This window comes from Rutidosis leptorrhynchoides, chromosome 8 (assembly GCF_046630445.1).
Source record: "Rutidosis leptorrhynchoides isolate AG116_Rl617_1_P2 chromosome 8, CSIRO_AGI_Rlap_v1, whole genome shotgun sequence".
In the NCBI taxonomy this organism is placed as follows: domain Eukaryota; kingdom Viridiplantae; phylum Streptophyta; class Magnoliopsida; order Asterales; family Asteraceae; genus Rutidosis; species Rutidosis leptorrhynchoides.
In genome coordinates, this window is record NC_092340.1 from 49,275,612 (window position 1) to 49,302,902 (window position 27,291).

Sequence of the window (27,291 nt, forward strand, 5' to 3'; positions counted from 1 at the left end):
ACGTGGAAGAGCGTTTGTTATTAATGCTAGAGAGGCACGAGAAGACCCGGAACTTGTTACGGGTACGTTTACCATTAATAACTTATCAGCATCTATTTTATTTGATACTGGCGCCGATAGAAGTTACGTGTGTATAAATTTTTACACTAAATTGAATTGTTCATCATTACCTCTAGATGCTAAGTACTTGATTGAGTTAGCTAATGGTAAGCTAATTAAAGCCGATAAAATTTGTCGTGATTGTGAAATAAATCTAGCTGGAGAAACGTTTAAAATCGACTTAATACCCGTAGAATTAGGAGGTTTTGATGTAATAGTAGGCATGGACTGGATGTCCAAAATAGGAGCGGAAGTTGTTTGTGCCAAGAAGGCAATTCGTATTCCTGGTAAGGATAAAATACCGGTGATGATTTATGGAGAGAAGGGTAATTCAAAGCTAAAACTCATTAGCTGTTTGAAAGCCAAGAAGTGTTTAGAAAAGGGATGTTACGCTATTTTAGCACATGTTAATAAAGTCGAAAAGAAAGAAAAGTGCATCAACGACGTGCCTGTGGCAAGAGATTTTCCTGAAGTTTTTCCGGAAGAATTGCCGGGATTACCTCCATTTAGATCGGTAGAATTTCAAATAGATTTAGTACCAGGAGCTGCACCAGTGGCTCGTGCTCCATATAGACTTGCACCGTCCGAGTTAAAAGAACTTCAAAGTCAGTTAAAAGAATTACTGGACCGTGGATTCATACGACCGAGTACTTCACCGTGGGGAGCTCCAATTTTGTTTGTTAAGAAGAAAGATGGATCTTTTAGGATGTGTATAGACTATCGTGAATTAAATAAGTTAACTATCAAGAATCGATATCCACTACCGAGAATTGATGACTTATTTGATCAATTGCAAGGATCATGTGTTTATTCGAAAATCGACTTAAGATCGGGCTATCATCAACTACGCGTTAAAGAAGAGGACATTCCGAAAACTGCTTTTCGGACACGTTATGGTCATTACGAATTTTTGGTCATGCCGTTTGGATTGACAAATGCGCCAGCTGTATTCATGGACCTCATGAATCGAGTTTGTAGTCCGTATTTAGATAAGTTTGTTATCGTTTTCATTGATGATATTCTTATCTATTCCAAGAGTGAGCAAGAGCATGAAGAGCATTTAATGTTGATATTGGAGTTGTTAAGAAAAGAACAGCTATATGCTAAATTTTCTAAGTGTGCTTTTTGGTTGAAAGAAGTGCAATTTCTTGGCCATGTTGTTAATAGCGAAGGAATTCAGGTTGATCCAGCAAAAACTGAAGCTATTGAAAAATGGGAGACTCCTAATACACCAACACAGATACGCCAATTTTTGGGTTTAGCGGGTTATTATAGAAGGTTTATTCAAGATTTTTCCCGAATAGCTAAGCCGTTGACAGCGTTAACGCAAAAAGGGAAGAAATATGAATGGACCTCGGAGCAGGAGAACGCATTTCAAATACTGAAGAAGAAGTTAACTACGGCGCCTATATTATCGTTACCAGAAGGGAACGATGATTTTGAAATATATTGTGACGCTTCGCGACAAGGTTTTGGTTGTGTTCTTATGCAACGGAAGAAAGTTATTGCATTTGCATCCCGACAATTGAAGATTCACGAGCGAAATTATACGACGCATGATCTAGAATTGGGAGCAGTCGTGTTTGCATTGAAGATGTGGAGACACTACTTGTATGGGGTTAAATTCACTGTGTTTACTGATCATAAAAGCCTTCAACATATTTTTGATCAGAAACAATTGAACATGAGGCAACGTAGGTGGGTCGAGTTAATAAACGACTATGATTGTGAAATTCGTTATCATCCCGGGAAGGCGAACGTGGTGGCTGATGCTTTAAGCAGAAAGGAACGAGAACCAATTCGAGTTCGAGCAATGAATATAAAAATTCGCATGAACCTCAACTCACAAATCAAAGAAGTTCAACGAGAAGCACTTACTAAAGAAAATAAAGGAAATGAAATAATGAAGAAGTATGAGAAGCAACTCGTTATGCGGGAAGATGGAATTCGATATTTTGCAAATCGTATTTGGGTACCGAAGTTGGGTGGATTAAGGAAGTTGATATTGAACGAGGCACATAAGACAAGATATTCGATACATCCTGGAGTTGGAAAGATGTACCAAGATCTTAAGACGCATTATTGGTGGCCTAATTTAAAAACAGACGTTGCAACATATGTTGGGGAATGTTTAACTTGTTCCAAGGTTAAAGCAGAACACCAAAAGCCGTCAGGGTTACTTCAACAACCAGAAATCCCAGAATGGAAATGGGATGGTATTACCATGGATTTCATCACGAAGTTACCAAAGACTGCCTGGGGATACGACACCATTTGGGTGATTGTTGATCGTCTCACCAAGTCTGCACATTTCTTGCCTATAAAGGAAACGGATAGAATGGAGAAACTATTACGATTGTATATAAAGGAAGTTGTTTCAAGGCATGGAATACCTATTTCCATTATATCCGATAGTGATAGTAGATTTACCTCAAAATTCTGGCAATCACTACAGGAGGCACTAGGAACTCGGTTGGATATGAGTACCGCATATCATCCACAAACCGATGGACAGAGTGAGAGAACGATTCAGACTCTCGAAGACATGCTCAGGGCATGTGTGATCGATTTTGGAAACGGATGGGATAAATATCTACCGTTAGCAGAATTCTCGTATAATAATAGTTATCATGCGAGCATTGGAGCTGCGCCATTCGAAGCATTGTACGGAAGGAAGTGTAGATCTCCTATCTGTTGGAATGAAGTAGGAGATCGACATTTAACTGGTCCCGAGATCATACACGAAACGACCGAGAAGATAGTACAAATCAAGGAGAGATTGAAAACATCCCGTAGTCGCCAAAAGAGCTACGCCGATGTCCGAAGGAAACCATTAGAGTTTCAGGTCGGGGACATGGTTATGCTAAAGGTGTCACCTTGGAAAGGTGTGATACGTTTTGGAAAAAGGGGTAAACTGAACCCAAGGTACGTAGGCCCGTTTAAGATCATCGAACGCATTGGACCGGTAGCTTATCGGCTCGAGTTACCGCAACAACTCGCTGGAGTACATAATACCTTTCACGTCTCAAACCTGAAGAAGTGTCTTGCAAAGGAAGACCTCACCATTCCTCTTGAAGAAATCCATGTCGACGAGAAACTACAATTCGTCGAAGAACCAATTGAAATCATGGACCGTGAAGTTAAACAGCTCAAACAGAGCAATATACCGATTGTTAAGGTTCGTTGGAATGCTAGAAGAGGTCCCGAGTTTACTTGGGAACGAGAGGATCAGATGAAACGAAAGTATCCGCATTTGTTTCTCGATGACGCAAAATAGGTACAATTTTAAAATTTCGGGACGAAATTTATTTAACGGGGAGGTAATGTAACGACCCGCACTTTTTTCGATCATTCTATACTTATAAGATTAATATTTACTTAAATTAAACCTTGCCAACATGATAAGCAATCCAAATTGTCGAGACTTATATTTCCGAAAAGAGTTTTACACAACGTTTGACCGTCTAGTTTGACCGATGATATCACGAACTATACAATATATGATAATTATACGTTTGTGTATATAAATGTATATATACATATTTAACATGATTAATAAATGTTTTAATATCTCATTTTATATTAATAACAACAAGTTATATGTGTATTTTGAAACTACTAACTTAAGTTTTCAAAACGATAACTATACGTAACGTTATTTGACATAAATACTTAAGACATATAATGTTTATACATATATTGTATAAGTAATGTATTTAATCACTTTTAAGAACTTAAATACATAAAATCATATAAGTGTATTCACAAAAGATAGCTATATTTGAATCCTCATTCCATTTTTCACAAAATTTCTATACGTATACCTAGAGTATTTGTACTCGTATCATACCAAGCTTCTATACGTATTTACTATTGGTATATACACATCAAATCACCACCTAACCAGCCCTTATTCATGCCTTATGTATAAGGTAATTACTTTTGAATCATTGCAAGACTAATTACAAAAATACAAACTAGAATTTTGTCATGTTATCCTTAAAGATCACATTTTTAGGAGTATATATGTATCATCATTTTTGATTCATTTTTACTTCAATCTCTTAACTAAAAACACACACTCTTTCTTACTCTCTAAACTCCATAACAATCCAGCAAAGTTCCATAAAGATCTAGCTTCAAAAACCATACTAAAACACCATAAGAAAACCATACAAAAACACTTCAAGAAAACCTTCCAAGAACACCAACTTACTTCCAATCTTTCATCCACTTCCATCACCCTTTTGATTCTAGCTTCTTACTTCTCTTTTACAGCAACTTCATCCAAGGAACTTGAGGTAGAATCTATGTTCATAACCTTATTCGATTCATATATATATAGCTATCTTATTTTGTGGTACAAAAGTTTAACAACAAGAACATAGTTTGAATGTTTTCAAACTTGTTTGCAAACTAAATAGATCCTTCTAACTTAACTTTTAAAATACTTCAAGACCTGTAATATAACTTATGTATATGCTAATATAACAAGGTAAAACTTGGTTTTTCAAAGTATAAGTATTTTTAGAAAAATGGTCATTAAATGATTTTGTTGTAACAAAAATGTTTAACTTCATATGTTTCACTAATGTTTCACTTATGCCGTATGATTTTGAATACAAACCAAGGTATTTACAGTTCATAGTCTTAAAGAAGAACTCGATCCAAGAAGATGGCAATTTGAATCAACGAAAACGGATTTGTAACGAAGAAACTATGACCGAAACAAAATTGGTTATCCTAGATCATTTCAACTACGGGATCAATTGGAAAAAAATGATATAAATCACATATTTCTAAGATAACATGATATTTTATATATATGTACTTATAATTCAATTTTATATGGTTCAGGATCACCCGTAAACAACACGAGAAGATTAATCATAAGATCCCATGATTGTACGCAACACGTCATTTGACAACACCGGTACTTTATGTACGCAACACGTCATTTGACAACACCGGTACCATGGGTCAAGATTAATCTCGACCAATACATATACGATGGGGTTTTATTTATTTCGTTGGGGGTTTTGTTTATTGCGGGTATATTAAACATCTAAAAATGAACCATTAAAAATTGAATTACTAACATCGGAATGCTAACTACGGACTAAGGAAATATTCAAAATATTAAAAGTATAACAAGTATATATATATATAACGTTTGTTTTAAAATGAAAACATATTGATATATTATATATGGATAGGTTCGTGATATCAACCGGAAGACCGAGTCAAAATATATATATCATCAAGACAAGAGTGAGTATATAGTCCCACTTTTAAACTCTAAATATTTCGGGATGAGAATACATGTATTTTATGTTTTACATTATGGACACAAGTAACTGAAAAATATATTCTACGTTGAGTTGTACCACTGGCATACTTCCCTGTAGCTTGGTAACTAATATTTACAGCGGTATTGTAAACGCGAATCCTGTTGATAGATCTATCGGGCCTGACAACCCCAATCGGACTGGACGACCAGTATTCAACGGTTGCACAGTACTTCGTTTTGTGACTACACTTGGTACGGTGTAGTAAGATTTCATATTAAAGGGAATATGCGACGTGAAAATGTTAAGTATGGTTACCAAGTGCTCAACCACTTAGAATATTTTTATTGAAATGTTTATATACGAAATCTTGTGGTCTATATATATATATTGCTGCGCACTAAACCTATATCTCACCAACTTTATGTTGACGTTTTTAAACATGTTTATTCTCAGGTGATAATTAAAGCTTCCGCTGCATTATGTTGAATCTAAGCAGGATCATGCGTACTCATATTTGTGTCAAAAATAAAACTGCATATCCGAGGACGTGTGTTGTAAAATATGCTAGAAATCGGGTTGTTATTATCATTTGTAAAGTTTGTAAGTCAAAGATTATCGTTAAACGATAATCATCTTTTTATTGTCTAAAGCTTGTAACAAAAATAATGGTTTGGTTTGTAATGTATAATATATGCAGTTTTCCTTTTTAAAAATGTCGCATATAGAGGTCAATACCTCGCAATGAAATCATACGTTATCTAACACGTTCTTATGGTTAAGGACGGGTTATGACATCTATGGCTCGAGTCTAGCATGAATATGTGATTTATTTGCTCGATCTTGTTGTTTTGTATAAACTAGCATCAACTTGAAATGGGTGTGCTTAATCTTGAGTTTTGGTTGATTAAATGTTGTTTAAATGTTAAAGTTCATATATTAAATGTGTTATTAGCATCATTAGCTTCGTTTTGGTATGTTGGTTGACTTAGAAAAACTTCATTAACATAAGTGTTAAATTCTTGATTCTCGGTTAGGGTTTGATAGCTTTTAAAATGAACTTTTGATGTTTTGTGAAATGTCCCGTTCTTATTGATTAAAAACGTTCCATATTAATTGATTTCGTTGCGAGGTTTTGACCTCTATATGAGACGTTTTTCAAAGACTGCATTCATTTTTAAACAAACCATAACCTTTATTTCATCAATAAAGGTTTAAAAAAAACTTTACGTAGATTATCAAATAATGATAATCTAAAATATCCTGTTTACACACGACCATTACATAATGGTTTACAATACAAATATGTTACAACAAAATAAGTTTCTTGAATGCAGTTTTTACACAATATCATACAAGCATGGACTCCAAATCTTGTCCTTATTTAAGTATGCGACAGCGGAAGCTCTTAATAATCACCTGAGAATAAACATGCTTAAAACGTCAACAAAAATGTTGGTGAGTTATAGGTTTAACCTATATATATCAAATCGTAACAATAGACCACAAGATTTCATATTTCAATACACATCCCATACATAGAGATAAAAATCATTCATATGGTGAACACCTGGTAACCGACAATAACAAGATGCATATATAAGAATATCCCCATCATTCCGGGACACCCTTCGGATATGATATAAATTTCGAAGTACTAAAGCATCCGGTACTTTGGATGGGGTTTGTTAGGCCCAATAGATCTATCTTTAGGATTCGCGTCAATTAGGGTGTCTGTTCCCTAATTCTTAGATTACCAGACTTAATAAAAAGGGGCATATTCGATTTCGATAATTCAACCATAGAATGTAGTTTCACGTACTTGTGTCTATTTTGTAAATCATTTATAAAACCTGCATGTATTCTCATCCCAAAAATATTAGATTTTAAAAGTGGGACTATAACTCACTTTCACAGATTTTTACTTCGTCGGGAAGTAAGACTTGGCCACTGGTTGATTCACGAACCTATAACAATATATACATATACATATATATCAAAGTATGTTCAAAATATATTTACAACACTTTTAATATATTTTGATGTTTTAAGTTTATTAAGTCAGCTGTCCTCGTTAGTAACCTACAACTAGTTGTCCATAGTTAGATGTACAGAAATAAATCGATAAATATTATCTTGAATCAATCCACGACCCAGTGTATACGTATCTCAGTATTGATCACAACTCAAACTATATATATTTTGGAATCAACCTCAACCCTGTATAGCTAACTCCAACATTCACATATAGAGTGTCTATGGTTGTTCCGAAATATATATAGATGTGTCGACATGATAGGTCGAAACATTGTATACGTGTCTATGGTATCTCAAGATTACATAATATATAATACAAGTTGATTAAGTTATGGTTGGAATAGATTTGTTACCAATTTTCACGTAGCTAAAATGAGAAAAATTATCCAATCTTGTTTTACCCATAACTTCTTCATTTTAAATCCGTTTTGAGTGAATCAAATTGCTATGGTTTCATATTGAACTCTATTTTATGAATCTAAACAAAAAAAGTATAGGTTTCTAGTCGGAAAAATAAGTTACAAGTCGTTTTTGTAAAGGTAGTCATTTCAGTCGAAAGAACGACGTCTAGATGACCATTTTAGAAAACATACTTCCACTTTGAGTTTAACCATAATTTTTGGATATAGTTTCATGTTCATAATAAAAATCATTTTCTCATAATAACAACTTTTAAATCAAAGTTTATCATAGTTTTTAATTAACTAACCCAAAACAGCCCGCGGTGTTACTACGACGGCGTAAATCCGATTTTACGGTGTTTTTCGTGTTTCCAGGTTTTAAATCATTAAGTTAGCATATCATATAGATATAGAACATGTGTTTAGTTGATTTTAAAAGTCAAGTTAGAAGGATTAACTTTTGTTTGCGAACAAGTTTAGAATTAACTAAACTATGTTCTAGTGATTACAAGTTTAAACCTTCGAATAAGATAGCTTTATATGTATGAATCGAATGATGTTATGAACATCATTACTACCTTAAGTTCCTTGGATGAACCTACTGGAAAAGAGAAAAATGGATCTAGCTTCAATGGATCCTTGGATGGCTCAAAGTTCTTGAAGCAAAATCATGACACGAAAACAAGTTCAAGTAAGATCATCACTTGAAATAAGATTGTTATAGTTATAGAAATTGAACCAAAGTTTGAATATGATTATTACCTTGTATTAGAATGATAACCTACTGTAAGAAACAAAGATTTCTTGAGGTTGGATGATCACCTTACAAGATTGGAAGTGAGCTAGCAAACTTGAAAGTATTCTTGATTTTATGAAACTAGAACTTTTGGAATTTATGAAGAACACTTAGAACTTGAAGATAGAACTTGAGAGAGTTCAATTAGATGAAGAAAATTGAAGAATGAAAGTGTTTGTAGGTGTTTTTGGTCGTTGGTGTATGGATTAGATATAAAGGATATGTAATTTTGTTTTCATGTAAATAAGTCATGAATGATTACTCATATTTTTGTAATCTTATGAGATATTTCATGCTAGTTGCCAAATGATGGTTCCCACATGTGTTAGGTGACTCACATGGGCTGCTAAGAGCTGATCATTGGAGTGTATATACCAATAGTACATACATCTAAAAGCTGTGTATTGTACGAGTACGAATACGGGTGCATACGAGTAGAATTGTTGATGAAACTGAACGAGAATGTAATTGTAAGCATTTTTGTTAAGTAGAAGTATTTTGATAAGTGTATTGAAGTCTTTCAAAAGTGTATAAATACATATTAAAACACTACATGTATATACATTTTAACTGAGTCGTTAAGTCATCGTTAGTCGTTACATGTAAGTGTTGTTTTGAAACCTTTAGGTTAACGATCTTGTTAAATGTTGTTAACCCAATGTTTATAATAACAAAAGAGATTTTAAATTATTATATTATCATGATATTATGATGTACGAATATCTCTTAATATGATATATATACATTAAATGTCGTTACAACGATAAACGTTACATATATGTCTCGTTTCAAAATCATTAAGTTAGTAGTCTTGTTTTTACATATGTAGTTCATTGTTAATATAATTAATGATATGTTTACTTATCATAATATCATGTTAACTATATATATAACCATATATATGTCATCATATAGTTTTTTTTACAAGTTTTAACGTTCGTGAATCACCGGTCAACTTGGGTGGTCAATTGTCTATATGAAACCTATTTCAATTAATCAAGTCTTAACAAGTTTGATTGCTTAACATGTTGGAAACATTTAATCATGTAAATATCAATCTCAATTAATATATATAAACATGGAAAAGTTCGGGTCACTACAGTACCTACCCGTTAAATAAATTTCGTCCCGAAATTTTAAGCTGTTGAAGGTGTTGACGAATCTTCTGGAAATAGATGCGGGTATTTCTTCTTCATCTGATCTTCACGCTCCCAGGTGAACTCGGGTCCTCTACGAGCATTCCATCGAACCTTAACAATTGGTATCTTGTTTTGCTTAAGTCTTTTAACCTCACGATCCATTATTTCGACGGGTTCTTCGATGAATTGAAGTTTTTCGTTGATTTGGATTTCATCTAACGGAATAGTGAGATCTTCTTTAGCAAAACATTTCTTTAAATTCGAGACGTGGAAAGTGTTATGTACAGCCGCGAGTTGTTGAGGTAACTCTAGTCGGTAAGCTACTGGTCCGACACGATCAATAATCTTGAATGGTCCAATATACCTTGGATTTAATTTCCCTCGTTTACCAAATCGAACAACGCCTTTCCAAGGTGCAACTTTAAGCATGACCATCTCTCCAATTTCAAATTCTATATCTTTTCTTTTAATGTCAGCGTAGCTCTTTTGTCGACTTTGGGCGGTTTTCAACCGTTGTTGAATTTCGATGATCTTCTCGGTAGTTTCTTGTATAATCTCCGGACCCGTAATCTGTCTATCCCCCACTTCACTCCAACAAATTGGAGACCTGCACTTTCTACCATAAAGTGCTTCAAACGGCGCCATCTCAATGCTTGAATGGTAGCTGTTGTTGTAGGAAAATTCTGCTAACGGTAGATGTCGATCCCAACTGTTTCCGAAATCAATAACACATGCTCGTAGCATGTCTTCAAGCGTTTGTATCGTCCTTTCGCTCTGCCCATCAGTTTGTGGATGATAGGCAGTACTCATGTCTAGACGAGTTCCTAATGCTTGCTGTAATGTCTGCCAGAATCTTGAAATAAATCTGCCATCCCTATCAGAGATAATAGAGATTGGTATTCCATGTCTGGAGACGACTTCCTTCAAATACAGTCGTGCTAACTTCTCCATCTTGTCATCTTCTCTTATTGGTAGGAAGTGTGCTGATTTGGTGAGACGATCAACTATTACCCAAATAGTATCAAAACCACTTGCAGTCCTTGGCAATTTAGTGATGAAATCCATGGTAATGTTTTCCCATTTCCATTCCGGGATTTCGGGTTGTTGAAGTAGACCTGATGGTTTCTGATGCTCAGCTTTGACCTTAGAACACGTCAAACATTCTCCTACGTATTTAGCAACATCGGCTTTCATACCCGGCCACCAAAAATGTTTCTTGAGATCCTTGTACATCTTCCCCGTTCCAGGATGTATTGAGTATCTGGTTTTATGAGCTTCTCTAAGTACCATTTCTCTCATATCTCCAAATTTTGGTACCCAAATCCTTTCAGCCCTATACCGGGTTCCGTCTTCCCGAATATTAAGATGCTTCTCCGATCCTTTGGGTATTTCATCCTTTAAATTTCCCTCTTTTAAAACTCCTTGTTGCGCCTCCTTTATTTGAGTAGTAATGTTATTATGAATCATTATATTCATAGATTTTACTCGAATGGGTTCTCTGTCCTTCCTGCTCAAGGCATCGGCTACCACATTTGCCTTCCCCGGGTGGTAACGAATATCAAAATCGTAATCATTCAATAATTCAATCCACCTACGCTGCCTCATATTCAGTTGTTTCTGATTAAATATGTGTTGAAGACTTTTGTGGTCGGTATATATAATACTTTTGACCCCATATAAGTAGTGCCTCCAAGTCTTTAATGCAAAAACAACCGCGCCTAATTCCAAATCATGCGTCGTATAATTTTGTTCGTGAATCTTCAATTGTCTAGACGCATAAGCAATCACCTTCGTTCGTTGCATTAATACACAACCGAGACCTTGCTTTGATGCGTCACAATAAATCACAAAATCATCATTCCCTTCAGGCAATGACAATATAGGTGCCGTAGTTAGCTTTTTCTTCAATAACTGAAACGCTTTCTCTTGTTCATCATTCCATTCAAATTTCTTCCCTTTATGCGTTAATGCAGTCAAGGGTTTTGCTATTCTGGAAAAGTCTTGGATGAACCTTCTGTAGTTACCAGCTAGTCCTAAAAACTGGCGTATGTGTTTCGGAGTTTTCGGGGTTTCCCACTTTTCAACAGTTTCTATCTTTGCCGGATCCACCTTAATACCTTCTTTGTTCACTATGTGACCGAGGAATTGAACTTCTTCCAACCAAAATGCACACTTTGAAAACTTAGCGTACAATTCTTCCTTCCTCAATACTTCTAACACCTTTCTCAAATGTTCACCGTGTTCTTGGTCATTCTTTGAGTAAATAAGTATGTCATCAATGAAAACAATGACAAACTTGTCAAGGTATGGTCCACACACTCGGTTCATAAGGTCCATGAACACAGCTGGTGCATTAGTTAAACCAAACGGCATGACCATAAACTCGTAATGACCGTAACGTGTTCTGAAAGCAGTCTTTGGAATATCATCTTCTTTCACCCGCATTTGATGATACCCGGAACGTAAGTCAATCTTTGAATAAACAGACGAGCCTTGTAGTTGATCAAATAAGTCGTCGATTCTCGGTAGTGGGTAGCGGTTCTTGATGGTAAGTTTGTTCAACTCTCGGTAGTCGATACACAACCTGAATGTACCATCTTTCTTCTTGACAAACAAAACAGGAGCTCCCCACGGTGATGTGCTTGGTCGAATGAAACCACGCTCTAAAAGTTCTTGTAATTGGCTTTGCAGTTCTTTCATCTCGCTGGGTGCGAGTCTGTAAGGAGCACGAGCTATTGGTGCAGCTCCTGGTACAAGATCTATTTGAAATTCAACGGATCGATGTGGGGGTAATCCCGGTAATTCTTTCGGAAATACATCGGGAAATTCTTTTGCAATGGGAACATCATTGATGCTCTTTTCTTCAGTTTGTACTTTCTCGACGTGTGCTAGAACAGCATAGCAACCTTTTCTTATTAGTTTTTGTGCCTTCAAATTACTAATAAGATGTAGCTTCGTGTTGCCCTTTTCTCCGTACACCATTAAGGGTTTTCCTTTTTCTCGTATAATGCGAATTGCATTTTTGTAACAAACGATCTCCGCTTTCACTTCTTTCAACCAGTCCATACCGATTATCACATCAAAACTCCCTAACTCTACTGGTATCAAATCAATCTTAAATGTTTCGCTAACCAGTTTAATTTCTCGATTCCGACATATATTATCTGCTGAAATTAATTTACCATTTGCTAATTCGAGTAAAAATTTACTATCCAAAGGCGTCAATGGACAACTTAATTTAGCACAAAAATCTCTACTCATATAGCTTCTATCCGCACCCGAATCAAATAAAACGTAAGCAGATTTATTGTCAATAAGAAACGTACCCGTAACAAGCTCCGGGTCTTCCTGTGCCTCTACCGCATTAATATTGAAAACTCTTCCACGGCCTTGTCCATTCGTGTTCTCCTGGTTCGGGCAATTTCTAATAATGTGGCCTGGTTTTCCACATTTATAACAAACTACATTGGCATAACTTGCTCCGACACTACTTGCTCCGCCATTACTCGTTCCGACACCATTTGTTCCTTTCGTTCTATTAACCCCTGGTCCGTAGACCTCACACTTCGCCGCGCTATGACCATTTCGTTTACACTTGTTGCAAAATTTGGTGCAGAACCCCGAGTGATTCTTTTCACACCTTTGGCATAGTTGCTTCTGATTGTTGTTGTTGTTGCGGTTATTATTGTTGTTGGGATGATTGTTGTAGTTGCTGTTGTTGTTGTTGTTGTTGTTGTTGGGCCGTTTGTTGTAGTTGCGATTGATGTTGCGATTGTTGGGATAATTGTTGCGATTATTGTTGTAATTGCTGTTGTTGTTGTATTGGTGATTCTTATCACCGTTTTCCTCCCACTTTCTTTTGACTTGCTTCACATTGGCCTCTTCAGCAGTCTGTTCTTTAATTCTTTCTTCAATCTGGTCCACTAGTTTGTGAGCCATTCTACATGCCTGTTGTATGGAGGCGGGCTCGTGTGAACTTATATCTTCTTGGATTCTTTCCGGTAATCCTTTCACAAACGCGTCGATCTTCTCTTCCTCATCTTCGAATGCTCCCGGACACAATAGGCACAATTCTGTGAATCGTCTTTCGTACGTGGTAATATCAAATCCTTGGGTTCGTAACCCTCTAAGTTCTGTCTTGAGCTTATTGACCTCAGTTCTGGGACGGTACTTCTCGTTCATCAAGTGCTTGAATGCTGACCACGGTAGTGCGTACGCATCATCTTGTCCCACTTGCTCTAGATAGGTATTCCACCATGTTAACGCAGAACCTGTGAAGGTATGCGTAGCGTACTTCACTTTGTCCTCTTCAGTACACTTACTTATGGCAAACACCGATTCAACCTTCTCGGTCCACCGTTTCAATCCGATCGGTCCTTCGGTTCCATCAAATTCCAAAGGTTTGCAGGCAGTGAATTCTTTGTAGGTGCATCCTACACGATTTCCTGTACTGCTAGATCCAAGGTTATTGTTGGTATGTAGCGCAGCCTGTACTGCGGCTATGTTTGAAGCTAGAAAAGTACGGAATTCCTCTTCATTCATATTCACGGTGTGTCGAGTAGTCGGTGCCATTTCCTTCAAAATAGTTAAATGGAACAAGTTAATCATACAGAATATTAAGAGTAGTTAATAGTATTTCGTAGCATAATATGAACTCATTTATAAAAGCTTTTTCTTCATATTAGCGTTTTATAAGTTTAAATTCGGGTAGTACCTACCCGTTAAGTTCATACTTAGTAGCTAATATACAATTCAACTACTACAATTCTATATGAAAAACTGATTATAATAATATTTCGCGTTCAAACTTTTATACAATATTTTACAAACTTACAATACCGCTTATTTTACATAAAGCATGAAATATAGCACACAATAACTTTGATACAAGATAGTTGTGAAGACAATTCTAGCTAGTACACAAGTCGTTCAGCAAAGGCAATAAAGACACGTAATTCATACGTCCAGAAACAAGTCATGCATTCTGGTTTTACTAGGACTACTTCCCATCCTTGGTCTTGTGCAACATAACCGTTATGGCCGTTGATAAGACAGCGTGTTGTAACGTCATCAAAGGGACGAGGGTTACGTAATGTCCAACAGTCCCGTAATAATCTAAAAACCTCATTTCTTACCCCAATTACCGACTCCGTCACTTGTGGAAACGTTTTGTTTAATAGTTGTAGCCCGATGTTCTTGTTCTCACTTTGGTGAGAAGCGAACATTACTAATCCGTAAGCATAACATGCTTCTTTATGTTGCATGTTAGCCGCTTTTTCTAAATCACGAAGTCCAATATTCGGATATATTGAGTCAAAATAATTTCTTAACCCGTTGCGTAAAATAGCATTTGGGTTCCCCGCAATATATGCGTCAAAGTAAACACATCGTAACTTATGGGTTTCCCAATGTGATATCCCCCATCTTTCAAACGAAAGTCTCTTATAAACCAAGACATTCTTGGAACGTTCTTCGAATGTCTTACAAACTGCTCTCGCCTTAAATAGTTGTGCCGAGGAATTCTGACCGACTCTAGACAAGATTTCATCAATCATGTCTCCGGGTAGGTCTCTTAAAATATTGGGTTGTCTATCCATTTTGTGTTTTTAAACTGTAAAATAGACAAGAGTTAGTTTCATAAAAAAATACTTATTAATACAAGCAATTTTTACATATATCATAAAGCATAAGAACACTATATTACATATATTACACCACACGAATACAACTATCTTATTCCGACTCGCTCGTTTCTTCTTCTTCGGTTTTGGTTCGTTTTGCCAAGTTTCTAGGGATATATGATGTTCCCCTAATACGAGCCGTCGTTGTCCACATTGGTTTAGAAAAACCTGGTGGTTTAGAGGTTCCCGGGTCATTGTTACAACTTAAGGACTTCGGGGGTTGACGATACATATAAAGTTCATCGGGGTTGGAATTAGATTTCTCTATTTTTATGCCCTTTCCCTTATTATTTTCTTTTGCCTTTTTAAATTCAGTTGGGGTAATTTCTATAACATCATCGGAATTCTCGTCGAAATCCGATTCATCGGAGAATTGGTAATCCTCCCAATATTTTGCTTCCTTGGCGGAAACACCATTGACCATAATTAACTTTGGTCGGTTGGTTGAGGATTTTCTTTTACTTAACCGTTTTATTATTTCCCCCACCGGTTCTATTTCTTCATCCGGTTCCGATTCTTCTTCCGGTTCCGATTCTTCTTCCGGTTCCGACTCTTCTTCCGGTTCCTCTTCGGGAACTTGTGAATCAGTCCAGAAATCATTCCAATTTACATTTGACTCTTCATTATTATTAGGTGAGTCAATGGGACTTGTTCTAGAGGTAGACATCTATCACATAATATCAAACACGTTAAGAGATTAATATATCACATAATATTCATATGTTAAAAATATATAGTTTCCAACAAAAATGTTAAGCAATCATTTTTAAAGAAAACACGGTCGAAGTCCAGACTCACTAATGCATCCTAACAAACTCGATAAGACACACTAATGCAAATTTTCTGGTTCTCTAAGACCAACGCTCGGATACCAACTGAAATGTCCCGTTCTTATTGATTAAAAACGTTCCATATTAATTGATTTCGTTGCGAGGTTTTGACCTCTATATGAGACGTTTTTCAAAGACTGCATTCATTTTTAAACAAACCATAACCTTTATTTCATCAATAAAGGTTTAAAAAAAACTTTACGTAGATTATCAAATAATGATAATCTAAAATATCCTGTTTACACACGACCATTACATAATGGTTTACAATACAAATATGTTACAACAAAATAAGTTTCTTGAATGCAGTTTTTACACAATATCATACAAGCATGGACTCCAAATCTTGTCCTTATTTAAGTATGCGACAGCGGAAGCTCTTAATAATCACCTGAGAATAAACATGCTTAAAACGTCAACAAAAATGTTGGTGAGTTATAGGTTTAACCTATATATATCAAATCGTAACAATAGACCACAAGATTTCATATTTCAATACACATCCCATACATAGAGATAAAAATCATTCATATGGTGAACACCTGGTAACCGACAATAACAAGATGCATATATAAGAATATCCCCATCATTCCGGGACACCCTTCGGATATGATATAAATTTCGAAGTACTAAAGCATCCGGTACTTTGGATGGGGTTTGTTAGGCCCAATAGATCTATCTTTAAGATTCGCGTCAATTAGGGTGTCTGTTCCCTAATTCTTAGATTACCAGACTTAATAAAAAGGGGCATATTCGATTTCGATAATTCAACCATAGAATGTAGTTTCACGTACTTGTGTCTATTTTGTAAATCATTTATAAAACCTGCATGTATTCTCATCCCAAAAATATTAGATTTTAAAAGTGGGACTATAACTCACTTTCACAGATTTTTACTTCGTCGGGAAGTAAGACTTGGCCACTGGTTGATTCACGAACCTATAACAATATATACATATACATATATATCAAAGTATGTTCAAAATATATTTACAACACTTTTAATATATTTTGATGTTTTAAGTTTATTAAGTCAGCTGTCCTCGTTAGTAACCTACAACTAGTTGTCCATAGTTAGATGTACAGAAATAAATCGATAAATATTATCTTGAATCAATCCACGACCCAGTGTATACGTATCTCAGTATTGATCACAACTCAAACTATATATATTTTGGAATCAACCTCAACCCTGTATAGCTAACTCCAACATTCACATATAGAGTGTCTATGGTTGTTCCGAAATATATATAGATGTGTCGACATGATAGGTCGAAACATTGTATACGTGTCTATGGTATCTCAAGATTACATAATATATAATACAAGTTGATTAAGTTATGGTTGGAATAGATTTGTTACCAATTTTCACGTAGCTAAAATGAGAAAAATTATCCAATCTTGTTTTACCCATAACTTCTTCATTTTAAATCCGTTTTGAGTGAATCAAATTGCTATGGTTTCATATTGAACTCTATTTTATGAATCTAAACAAAAAAAGTATAGGTTTCTAGTCGGAAAAATAAGTTACAAGTCGTTTTTGTAAAGGTAGTCATTTCAGTCGAAAGAACGACGTCTAGATGACCATTTTAGAAAACATACTTCCACTTTGAGTTTAACCATAATTTTTGGATATAGTTTCATGTTCATAATAAAAATCATTTTCTCATAATAACAACTTTTAAATCAAAGTTTATCATAGTTTTTAATTAACTAACCCAAAACAGCCCGCGGTGTTACTACGACGGCGTAAATCCGATTTTACGGTGTTTTTCGTGTTTCCAGGTTTTAAATCATTAAGTTAGCATATCATATAGATATAGAACATGTGTTTAGTTGATTTTAAAAGTCAAGTTAGAAGGATTAACTTTTGTTTGCGAACAAGTTTAGAATTAACTAAACTATGTTCTAGTGATTACAAGTTTAAACCTTCGAATAAGATAGCTTTATATGTATGAATCGAATGATGTTATGAACATCATTACTACCTTAAGTTCCTTGGATGAACCTACTGGAAAAGAGAAAAATGGATCTAGCTTCAATGGATCCTTGGATGGCTCAAAGTTCTTGAAGCAAAATCATGACACGAAAACAAGTTCAAGTAAGATCATCACTTGAAATAAGATTGTTATAGTTATAGAAATTGAACCAAAGTTTGAATATGATTATTACCTTGTATTAGAATGATAACCTACTGTAAGAAACAAAGATTTCTTGAGGTTGGATGATCACCTTACAAGATTGGAAGTGAGCTAGCAAACTTGAAAGTATTCTTGATTTTATGAAACTAGAACTTTTGGAATTTATGAAGAACACTTAGAACTTGAAGATAGAACTTGAGAGAGTTCAATTAGATGAAGAAAATTGAAGAATGAAAGTGTTTGTAGGTGTTTTTGGTCGTTGGTGTATGGATTAGATATAAAGGATATGTAATTTTGTTTTCATGTAAATAAGTCATGAATGATTACTCATATTTTTGTAATCTTATGAGATATTTCATGCTAGTTGCCAAATGATGGTTCCCACATGTGTTAGGTGACTCACATGGGCTGCTAAGAGCTGATCATTGGAGTGTATATACCAATAGTACATACATCTAAAAGCTGTGTATTGTACGAGTACGAATACGGGTGCATACGAGTAGAATTGTTGATGAAACTGAACGAGAATGTAATTGTAAGCATTTTTGTTAAGTAGAAGTATTTTGATAAGTGTATTGAAGTCTTTCAAAAGTGTATAAATACATATTAAAACACTACATGTATATACATTTTAACTGAGTCGTTAAGTCATCGTTAGTCGTTACATGTAAGTGTTGTTTTGAAACCTTTAGGTTAACGATCTTGTTAAATGTTGTTAACCCAATGTTTATAATAACAAAAGAGATTTTAAATTATTATATTATCATGATATTATGATGTACGAATATCTCTTAATATGATATATATACATTAAATGTCGTTACAACGATAAACGTTACATATATGTCTCGTTTCAAAATCATTAAGTTAGTAGTCTTGTTTTTACATATGTAGTTCATTGTTAATATAATTAATGATATGTTTACTTATCATAATATCATGTTAACTATATATATAACCATATATATGTCATCATATAGTTTTTTTTACAAGTTTTAACGTTCGTGAATCACCGGTCAACTTGGGTGGTCAATTGTCTATATGAAACCTATTTCAATTAATCAAGTCTTAACAAGTTTGATTGCTTAACATGTTGGAAACATTTAATCATGTAAATATCAATCTCAATTAATATATATAAACATGGAAAAGTTCGGGTCACTACATTTTGAATGCTATGAAATATTGTAAGTAAGTGTTTAGTTGCAATGTATGTTTAATTACATTTGAAACGGCATATCGTATGTGTAAATTGGATGCCCGAATCACCATTTGCATTTTTGAGCTTGAAAAATTAAATAATGATCATTCGATGAGATTTCGGTTATTGAAAATGATGTTTTTGTTTGATGAAATGTGTTTAGTTGTGTTCCTCGTTAAATTACCTTTCCAAGGATGTATGGTATGCGCTTTGAGTGTTTTCGGTTCATAATTTGTGAATGAAAGAGTTTTGGTTCGTGCACTTGACCAATTTACATCCATTCAGCACCTGGAAGTTCACCTGAAGGTTTAGTGTCACCTGAAGGTTTAGTGTCACCTGAAGGTTTAGTGTCACCTGAAAGTTTAGTGTCACCTGGAAGTTTAGTGTCACCTGAAAGTTTAGTGTCACCTGAAAGTTTGGTGTCACCTGGAAGTTTACCTGAAAGTTAAAATAAAAAAATAAATATAAAAATGTTTAGTTTTTGGTGAACAGTTTTGGGATCGTCACATTATTGATGGACAATTATCGAATACCCGACCCGACCCCGTTGACTTTGACTTTGACCAAGTTTGACTTTTAGTCAAACTTAACCAAACTCTTATGCAATCGTTCTAACTTGCGTTTATACTTATATCTTGCATGAAACTTGACAATTTGACTCACATGCTATATTAATCGAGTCGTAATGAGCCATAGGACTAATTGAACACATTTCGACTGACCTTGTATCTTACCCGGTATTGATACAACTTACTTGTTTAGGTCAAGACTAAACAACTTTCATGCACACGTTTACTTTGTGAAGTACCTTTATACTCGTGCACTCAAGGTGAGATCATAGTCCCACTTTTACTCTTTTATACTTATACTTGGGATGAGAAAACATAAACGATTCATACTTTTATACTTTGAACACAAATACGAAAACAAAGATACGTACGAGTTAGAACAAAAATCCTCAAGCCCAATTATCATTAGTTACACTTGTAGGGTGTAAGCGAGAACTTATGTTGTGTGGCCATACGGGTTTGACGAACCCTCATCCGGACGGATGAAACGTATTTTCGGTATATAGTGTAGGTTCTAACACTATTATGCAGAGGTAAGATTCAGTTAAGCTTTGGTAATTGGGTGCTCGTGATACAAACAACATCTTTTGGAATGCAAACGATTTGGATAATCAACTGATACAAAATCTTGTGGTTCAATACAATATACTTACTAAACCTATGATTTCACCAACGTTTTCGTTGACAGATTTTCTATGTTTTTCTCAGGTCCTTGAATGCTAAGTGATACATGCTTCCGCACTCTATTTTGATATTTGCTTGGATGTCGAGTATACATGAATACATGGAGCGTCTTTTGACTTTACTAATTTGTGTCGCATAGGTTACATTTGTACTTTAAACGTTGTAATGTAACTAGTCGTTGAGCTACTTTTGTAAAACCATGAAACATCCTCACTTTTGAAATGAATGCGACATACTTTTGGTCAAACGTTGTTTTAAAGACTTATGACCACGTAACGGAACCTAAGTAGACGGCGCCATCAAATGACGATTTTGTCGGGTCGCTACAATATACACGTACAATAAAGACCCAAATTTCTTTTGAACGGCAGAAGAATTTTATTAAAAAAGCTAGCTATGCGCTAGAAAAAATTACAAATAATACAAAGGATTTTGGAGCCAAGTTGTCAATTTATTCTAACCTTAAAAAATTCAGAATATAACCAATTAAAATCAAAAACGACAATCGTATCAAAAATGTGATCCTTGTATCTTCAAAAATGTTCCAAACTAACTACACCATGTCCATATGTAGAGCACCTGCTAAGTCATTAAGTTTATTAGGTGTCAACCAACGTATATCCAAACACAACCGCAACAATGCACGGCGTGATCTTTTTCTAGTAGTTATTATTATTATTATTATTATTATTATTATTATTATTATTATTATTATTATTATTATTATTTATTTATTTATTTATTTATTTATTTATTATTGTTATAAAACTTGCAAATTAGCGGGAATCAAATATGAATTAGTAGGTTATGAATTATTGTTTTATTTTAGCAAATTACCATGGTAGAAATAAAAAAAATCTAATCATTGTAATTGTGGGTGAAGTTTTTAACAAATTAAAGAATTAGAATAATAAAATGTGATACCAAATTAAGGGTGTTTTTGGCGTAGCAGCTTATGAGAGCTTATGAGAGTTTATGAGAGCTTGAGCTTATGATTTTAATAAGCTCTAAGTAATAAGCTTTGTTTGGTAGACATAAAAAGTAGAGCTTATGAAAATCATAAGCTCTAGAAAAATAAACTATTTCTAGTAGCTTTTGAAAAAAAGTAGAGCTTATGAACTAGAAAATAAGCTCCAGCTAGTTTACCAAACACTTATAAAAAATAATAAGCTTCAGCTACCAGCTTTAAAAATAAGCTTCAGCTCCAGCTCTAGCCCATAAGCTCCAGCTCCAGCTATAAGCTCCAGCTCCAGCTACTTTCATCCAAACACACCCTAATGTAAGAAAATAAATTTATGGTAACATGAACCAAAATGTTAATGATAATGATAATTATGTTAACTTTTGCTAACTTACCTTGTGTGACTTTAATATTTTAAATTTAAATTTAAATTTTATACTAAAGTTAGAAAAGTTTTTAGAGTAGAACTTCTTACGATGTCCCATGGGCATCGAGAAATGTCCAAGGAAAGTCAGGAAACGATTGACCCACTTGATGATTTAGACCTAATTGATAAATTGGGTGTAGGCACCGAGCTTGGGGGTCCTAATCAGGATCTGAGTTGTTTGCTGACTTTTGACATAGAGGAATTACAAGACCATTATTCAGCCGGACTTGAGATACCAATGGATGATCTTACGGTATTTAATATCTTCTGATAAAACTTGATGGCTTGATTTTTAATCTAAATTGTGTAGATGTATAGTATTGTGGATTATTTCAACTATATATAGGAATAAGAAAGGTCACATGTCTATATTTTCTTTTGTTATTGGCTTATTTACTGTTTCTGTCTATGTTACCAAAACATCCTTTGTTACTTGGCAGTGACTATTTGAAGGCGCATTTGTACCTGGGTAGGCATTGTGTGGCCCTCCAACTTTGACTCCACATATGACCTTATCACGTGGGTAGAAGGGGTGTTTCGGCCTAGCATTCAATCCAACACGTTCTATTGTATTGTTGCTGCAACATTATAGTGGATTTGGAGATTGCGGAGTGACACTGTTCATGATTCGCACAAAGTTAGAAAAAGTGATTCGATTGTATCAGATTAGTTGCTTTTTTCTTGGCTTAAATCTAGAAGTAAAATTGAGTCAGATTGGAACTCTTGGTTGTGTTTGTTGGGTGCATTACCTTGCTAGTTCCTTTTATATTTTCTAATTATTAACCCTTATATACTAAATGTGGTGGAGATATTTGTAGTTTAAGTTAGAACCGATTGTAATTTTGAGTTTGCGTTCACATTACAACCGGTCCCTCAACTTCGGCTATATTTACACAATGACCCCTCAAGTTTATACTTTTTCAAGGGTAAAAAGTGTAAATATATAATTTTATTAAAATAAAAGAAATTTTTTAAATAACCCTTACATACTAAATGTGGTGGGGATATTTGTAGTTTTAGTTAGAACCAATTGTAGTTTTAAGTTTGCGTTTACATTACAACTGGTCCCTCAACTTCGTCACATTATAATCGGTCCCTCAACTTCGACTATATTTACACAATGACCCCTCAAGTTTATACTTTCTCAGGGGTAAAAAGTGTAAATATATAATTTTATTAAAATAAAAGAAAATAATTCCACCCAAATTTTTAACGGGCTCCATCTTCTCGCTCGGTGTGAGTTAAATTTTTCTGAGACCACCGTTCAACTCGAAAAAATATTATGAACCCAACGGGACTAACTATACGCGAAACGGACACTTCTCAAAAAACTATAAACAAAACGACAGCCCATATCTTTCCGCTCGCCGCGAGTTAAATTTTTTCGAAATGAGCGTCATACTCGAAATAATTTTATGAACAAAATGATAAAAAGTACGTTTGAAACGGACACTTTTTAAAAGATGCTAAAAACAACAACAGCCTGTATCTTCCTGCTCGCCGCGAGTTATATTTTTTTAGTCAGCACCGTCAGACTCGAAATAATTTTATCAACAAAACGAAACTAACTACGTTCGAAATGGACAGATTTTAAAAAACAGTAAAGACGACAACACCAGCAACGACGAACACATGGAGCGTTTTCCCTTCTGTAAATACATAAAGTTACGTTAAATATGAATACGCAGGCCGAAAGCCCCCGGACCCGGACTAGTTAATAAAATATTAGTCATTCCAAAAAAAACATTATACGTGCCTTCAACTTCGTTGGTTTGCCTAATGTAATGTTACATGAAGATCTATTATTATCATATAATTTTTTCGGTTTGCTGGTTTAACGTATATAACAAGTATAGTCATGCCGATATTCGAAACCAAAAAAAAAAAAAAAAAAAAAAAAAAAAAAAAAAAAAAAAAAAAAAGCCTTGTGTGGATTACATGAAAACTTGTGAACCAAATACAATATTATATCAAAACCAAGATATCAATGAAGCAAGTTAGCCTTATTTGTATAGAAACTGGTTACAGACTGAAACAACAATTTTAAAAGTATTGTGGCCGCACGGTTTGTTCAATTCATTTACAAGAACAAAGTCATGAATGAATAACCCCATTAAACTATTTAACTACACTATTTTGTATCGAAAAGATTACATAGTTCTTTAACTGTTTTTGTAACAAACATTGGATTTGGCAGATTAAAACCTAGCTTGTAAAGCTCATTGTCAAACTGAGTCTGTTTGAGCGTCTCCTTGTAATCTTTTGTCGCAATCCCTGGGTTACCCCTAGCGACCACAACCTGCATTTCAAGTTACACAATGTTTTACATGCACAAACTAATGACAGAAACTAATGACCTAACAGACACATGTAGGTATTTTTCATTTATTTAAATCTTTAAAATACCCTTGTAAATTTCCTACTTCTAATAATGGAATTGACATTGTTAGATGGATGGTACTAACCCGATGTTTTCTATGAAGTTCGAAAAGCCAAAATTTCCAATCCTTTAAAACATCTCCGTCTACTTTAACATATATGTCAGTCCAATCTTTATGATGAAACTCCACATGACTTAATTTATAACCGACTCCCGTGCCCAACGCCTTCACAAATGCTTCCTTCAAGCACCAATACCTGTAGCACATCATGATATTTCAACCATGTATAATATACTCATCAAGTCTATGAACCAACGATCATATAGATTTAGAGGTGGCAAAATGGGCGGGTTGGGTAACGGGCCAGAAGGATAAGGTTCGTGCCGGTTGAAACAAGTTGAATTGACTGGATGCACATTTTGTCCACTAAATAAAAGTATGTAATTGTTATATGACAAGGGATTTACTAGTGCAACGAACCTGAAAAATACGTCCAAGACGTCATCATCTGAACCAGCGTTGACAATCATTTCCCACTCTAGACTTGAAAAGTAGGATACGAAATTGTGAATGAACTCTGAAACTGTTTCTTTACCAGGAATGAAGCAAGATACAATGTCCAAACCCACAAGGCAAATGGGTTCAGAAGCTATTGCGACATAGTCACCATGATGGGATACATTAAAATTGAAATTTGGAAACTTTACATTGTTATCATTGCTTTTCTGCAATATAGCAACAATCACACACCATCATAGGAACGATTAGTCAGAGTTTTAAACCATAAACTAACTTTTATTTATAGTATAGCTGCTTAAATTGTATTAGTTCATTACAAATATTTATCTTGCAAACCACAATTGATTTAATGATAGTTCGGTATTCAGTTAACTTAATAGCAAAGAGCTTTCAGTATATGCCCATACTGTGTATTTCCACAATATGCCCATTTATACCAACATGATATATATATGTTAATATTGCAGTTGGATCATCATTTCATATATAAATTTTATAAACGAGTAATAACTACCAATTAAGACACAGTAAACAATAAACAATTATTCTAAAAAATTAGCTATAAACTAAACAAAGGCTATAACTTTTATTTATGTAATAAAAATATGTGAAATTTATTTTATTTTGGGAATTATTTGAACAAATGACATGTAACAAAAACTTGAATTAAGTTGTAATTAAAGTTGAATTGAAAGAGGTACCAGATAAGGTTTGCCTTGAGGAGTGCGATTAATGACAATTTGATCAAATGGAATTCCAATAATTTGATGTGCAACTGCATACTGCAACAGCCGGCTCACGAGTGCCCTTTTACGATCTTCAATTTTCGCAAACCTAATTGAATGATAATTTCATCACACCAACAAAATTCGCCCAATTTGAGCTCAATTAATCGATATTTATACAAATTGAGGGGTGTTAGTTAGTTAGTTAGTTAGTTACCTGATGATAGAAGAGTGGTGATGTTGGGGTAAAAGTGATACGGCGATTGAGAAATCATGTGGGGATGGGTCCCACTCTGATATGTTTACTATCCATCTCTGCACTCCTTTCTCCATCTCCATTTCCATTTCCGCACATCACAATATGACGAGATGTTGCAGAACTTGTAGTGTCTACTGTACTAATTAAGGGTACATACAGTTTGAGATTTATTGAAGACCGAACAAAATAGGAAAGAAAATGGGTGCTTTGAAAACTAAGGTATGGTTTGGCTTATGAAATTAGATGGGATTCTCATAAAATTGGAATTGAAGTTAGACACGTGTCGTGTTTAAATTCATATCTAAATTTAAATTCAATTCCAATTCTAATTTCATCGAAATCTCGTGAGCCAAATGGGGCTCAAGTTTGATCAGGTCAAGTTTATTTGTGGAGCATGCGGTTTTTGGTAAGTAGTTTTATTTAATCAGAAAACTAATTATAATTATGAAAATTTGAATAGTTTACATTTCACTATAAATAAAATCGCTAGCTCAAATATAACTTTGCTTCGTACTAAATGAAAATTTTTGGTTTGTAGCAGTAGATTAAACATTTATCCATCCATGCGCGGAGTCAGGATTTAGCGTTAAGGGTAGCACTATGGATTTAAAGTAACATTAAGAGTGGCCAATTGAAAGAGGCTACTTAATTTTAACGTTAAGGGTGGCACTACGAACTTAAAGTAATATAGACCAATTGAGAAAAACTTGTTAATTTTGATGGACCTAGTATAAATACAAAATACAAAAATTATTATATATATTTTTTTTTTCGAAAAGCAAGATATTATAACGAAAGGGGCACAAGAAGGGGGCCCAAAACCCTTCACACGGGATAACACGAAATCAGGGAACTAAAACTACATACATCACGAAATCACGAAACTAAAACTACAAACATTAAAACCTCATACAGCCTATGAGGGAAACAAAAACATACAGACACGAGAACATGATTAAAAACATAGAGCATGGACAGCTGGATAGAAGAAAATCAGGAGCAAAAAACGAACGGGATCTAGGCAGGAGAGCTGCTGAGGGAGCAACCACACTTACACCCGTATTCTAGCAAGACTCGACCATGGGTCTGAAATCCATGAGAGCCAATCCAACTTGTAATCCTTGGAACGATTCGAAATCCACTCAAACGACTT

At 34.7% G+C, this 27,291-nt stretch overlaps 1 protein-coding gene across 2 annotated transcripts; it reads right to left on the reverse strand.

Annotated features, from left to right (window-relative positions):
- Positions 1 to 24,340: 24,340 nt before the first annotated feature.
- Positions 24,341 to 26,323, reverse strand: LOC139863053 (uncharacterized). 2 transcript variants are annotated; one of them, XM_071851699.1, is made up of 5 exons: positions 26,097 to 26,323; positions 25,856 to 25,988; positions 25,116 to 25,360; positions 24,720 to 24,891; positions 24,341 to 24,553 (listed from the first exon to the last, which is right to left on the reverse strand). In XM_071851699.1, the coding sequence occupies exons 1-5, from the start codon at positions 26,222 to 26,224 to the stop codon at positions 24,386 to 24,388; spliced, it is 846 nt and encodes a 281-aa protein (XP_071707800.1). In that variant the 5' UTR covers positions 26,225 to 26,323; the 3' UTR covers positions 24,341 to 24,385. The 2 variants fall into 2 exon arrangements, with proteins under 2 accessions (XP_071707800.1, XP_071707801.1); XM_071851700.1 differs by having other exon boundaries at positions 25,856 to 25,971; positions 26,097 to 26,301.
- Positions 26,324 to 27,291: the final 968 nt, after the last annotated feature.

Excerpts from the sequence above, each read along its gene's own strand:
- LOC139863053 (XM_071851699.1), bottom strand. The coding sequence starts at position 26,224 with ATGGAAATGGAGATGGAGAAAGGAGTGCAGAGATGGATAGTAAACATA. Across the intron at positions 25,361-25,855 it reads CTCAAGGCAAACCTTATCTG|AAAAGCAATGATAACAATGT; the intron begins GTACCTCTTTCA and ends GCTATATTGCAG. Across the intron at positions 24,892-25,115 it reads GTCTTGGACGTATTTTTCAG|GTATTGGTGCTTGAAGGAAG; the intron begins GTTCGTTGCACT and ends GATGTGCTACAG.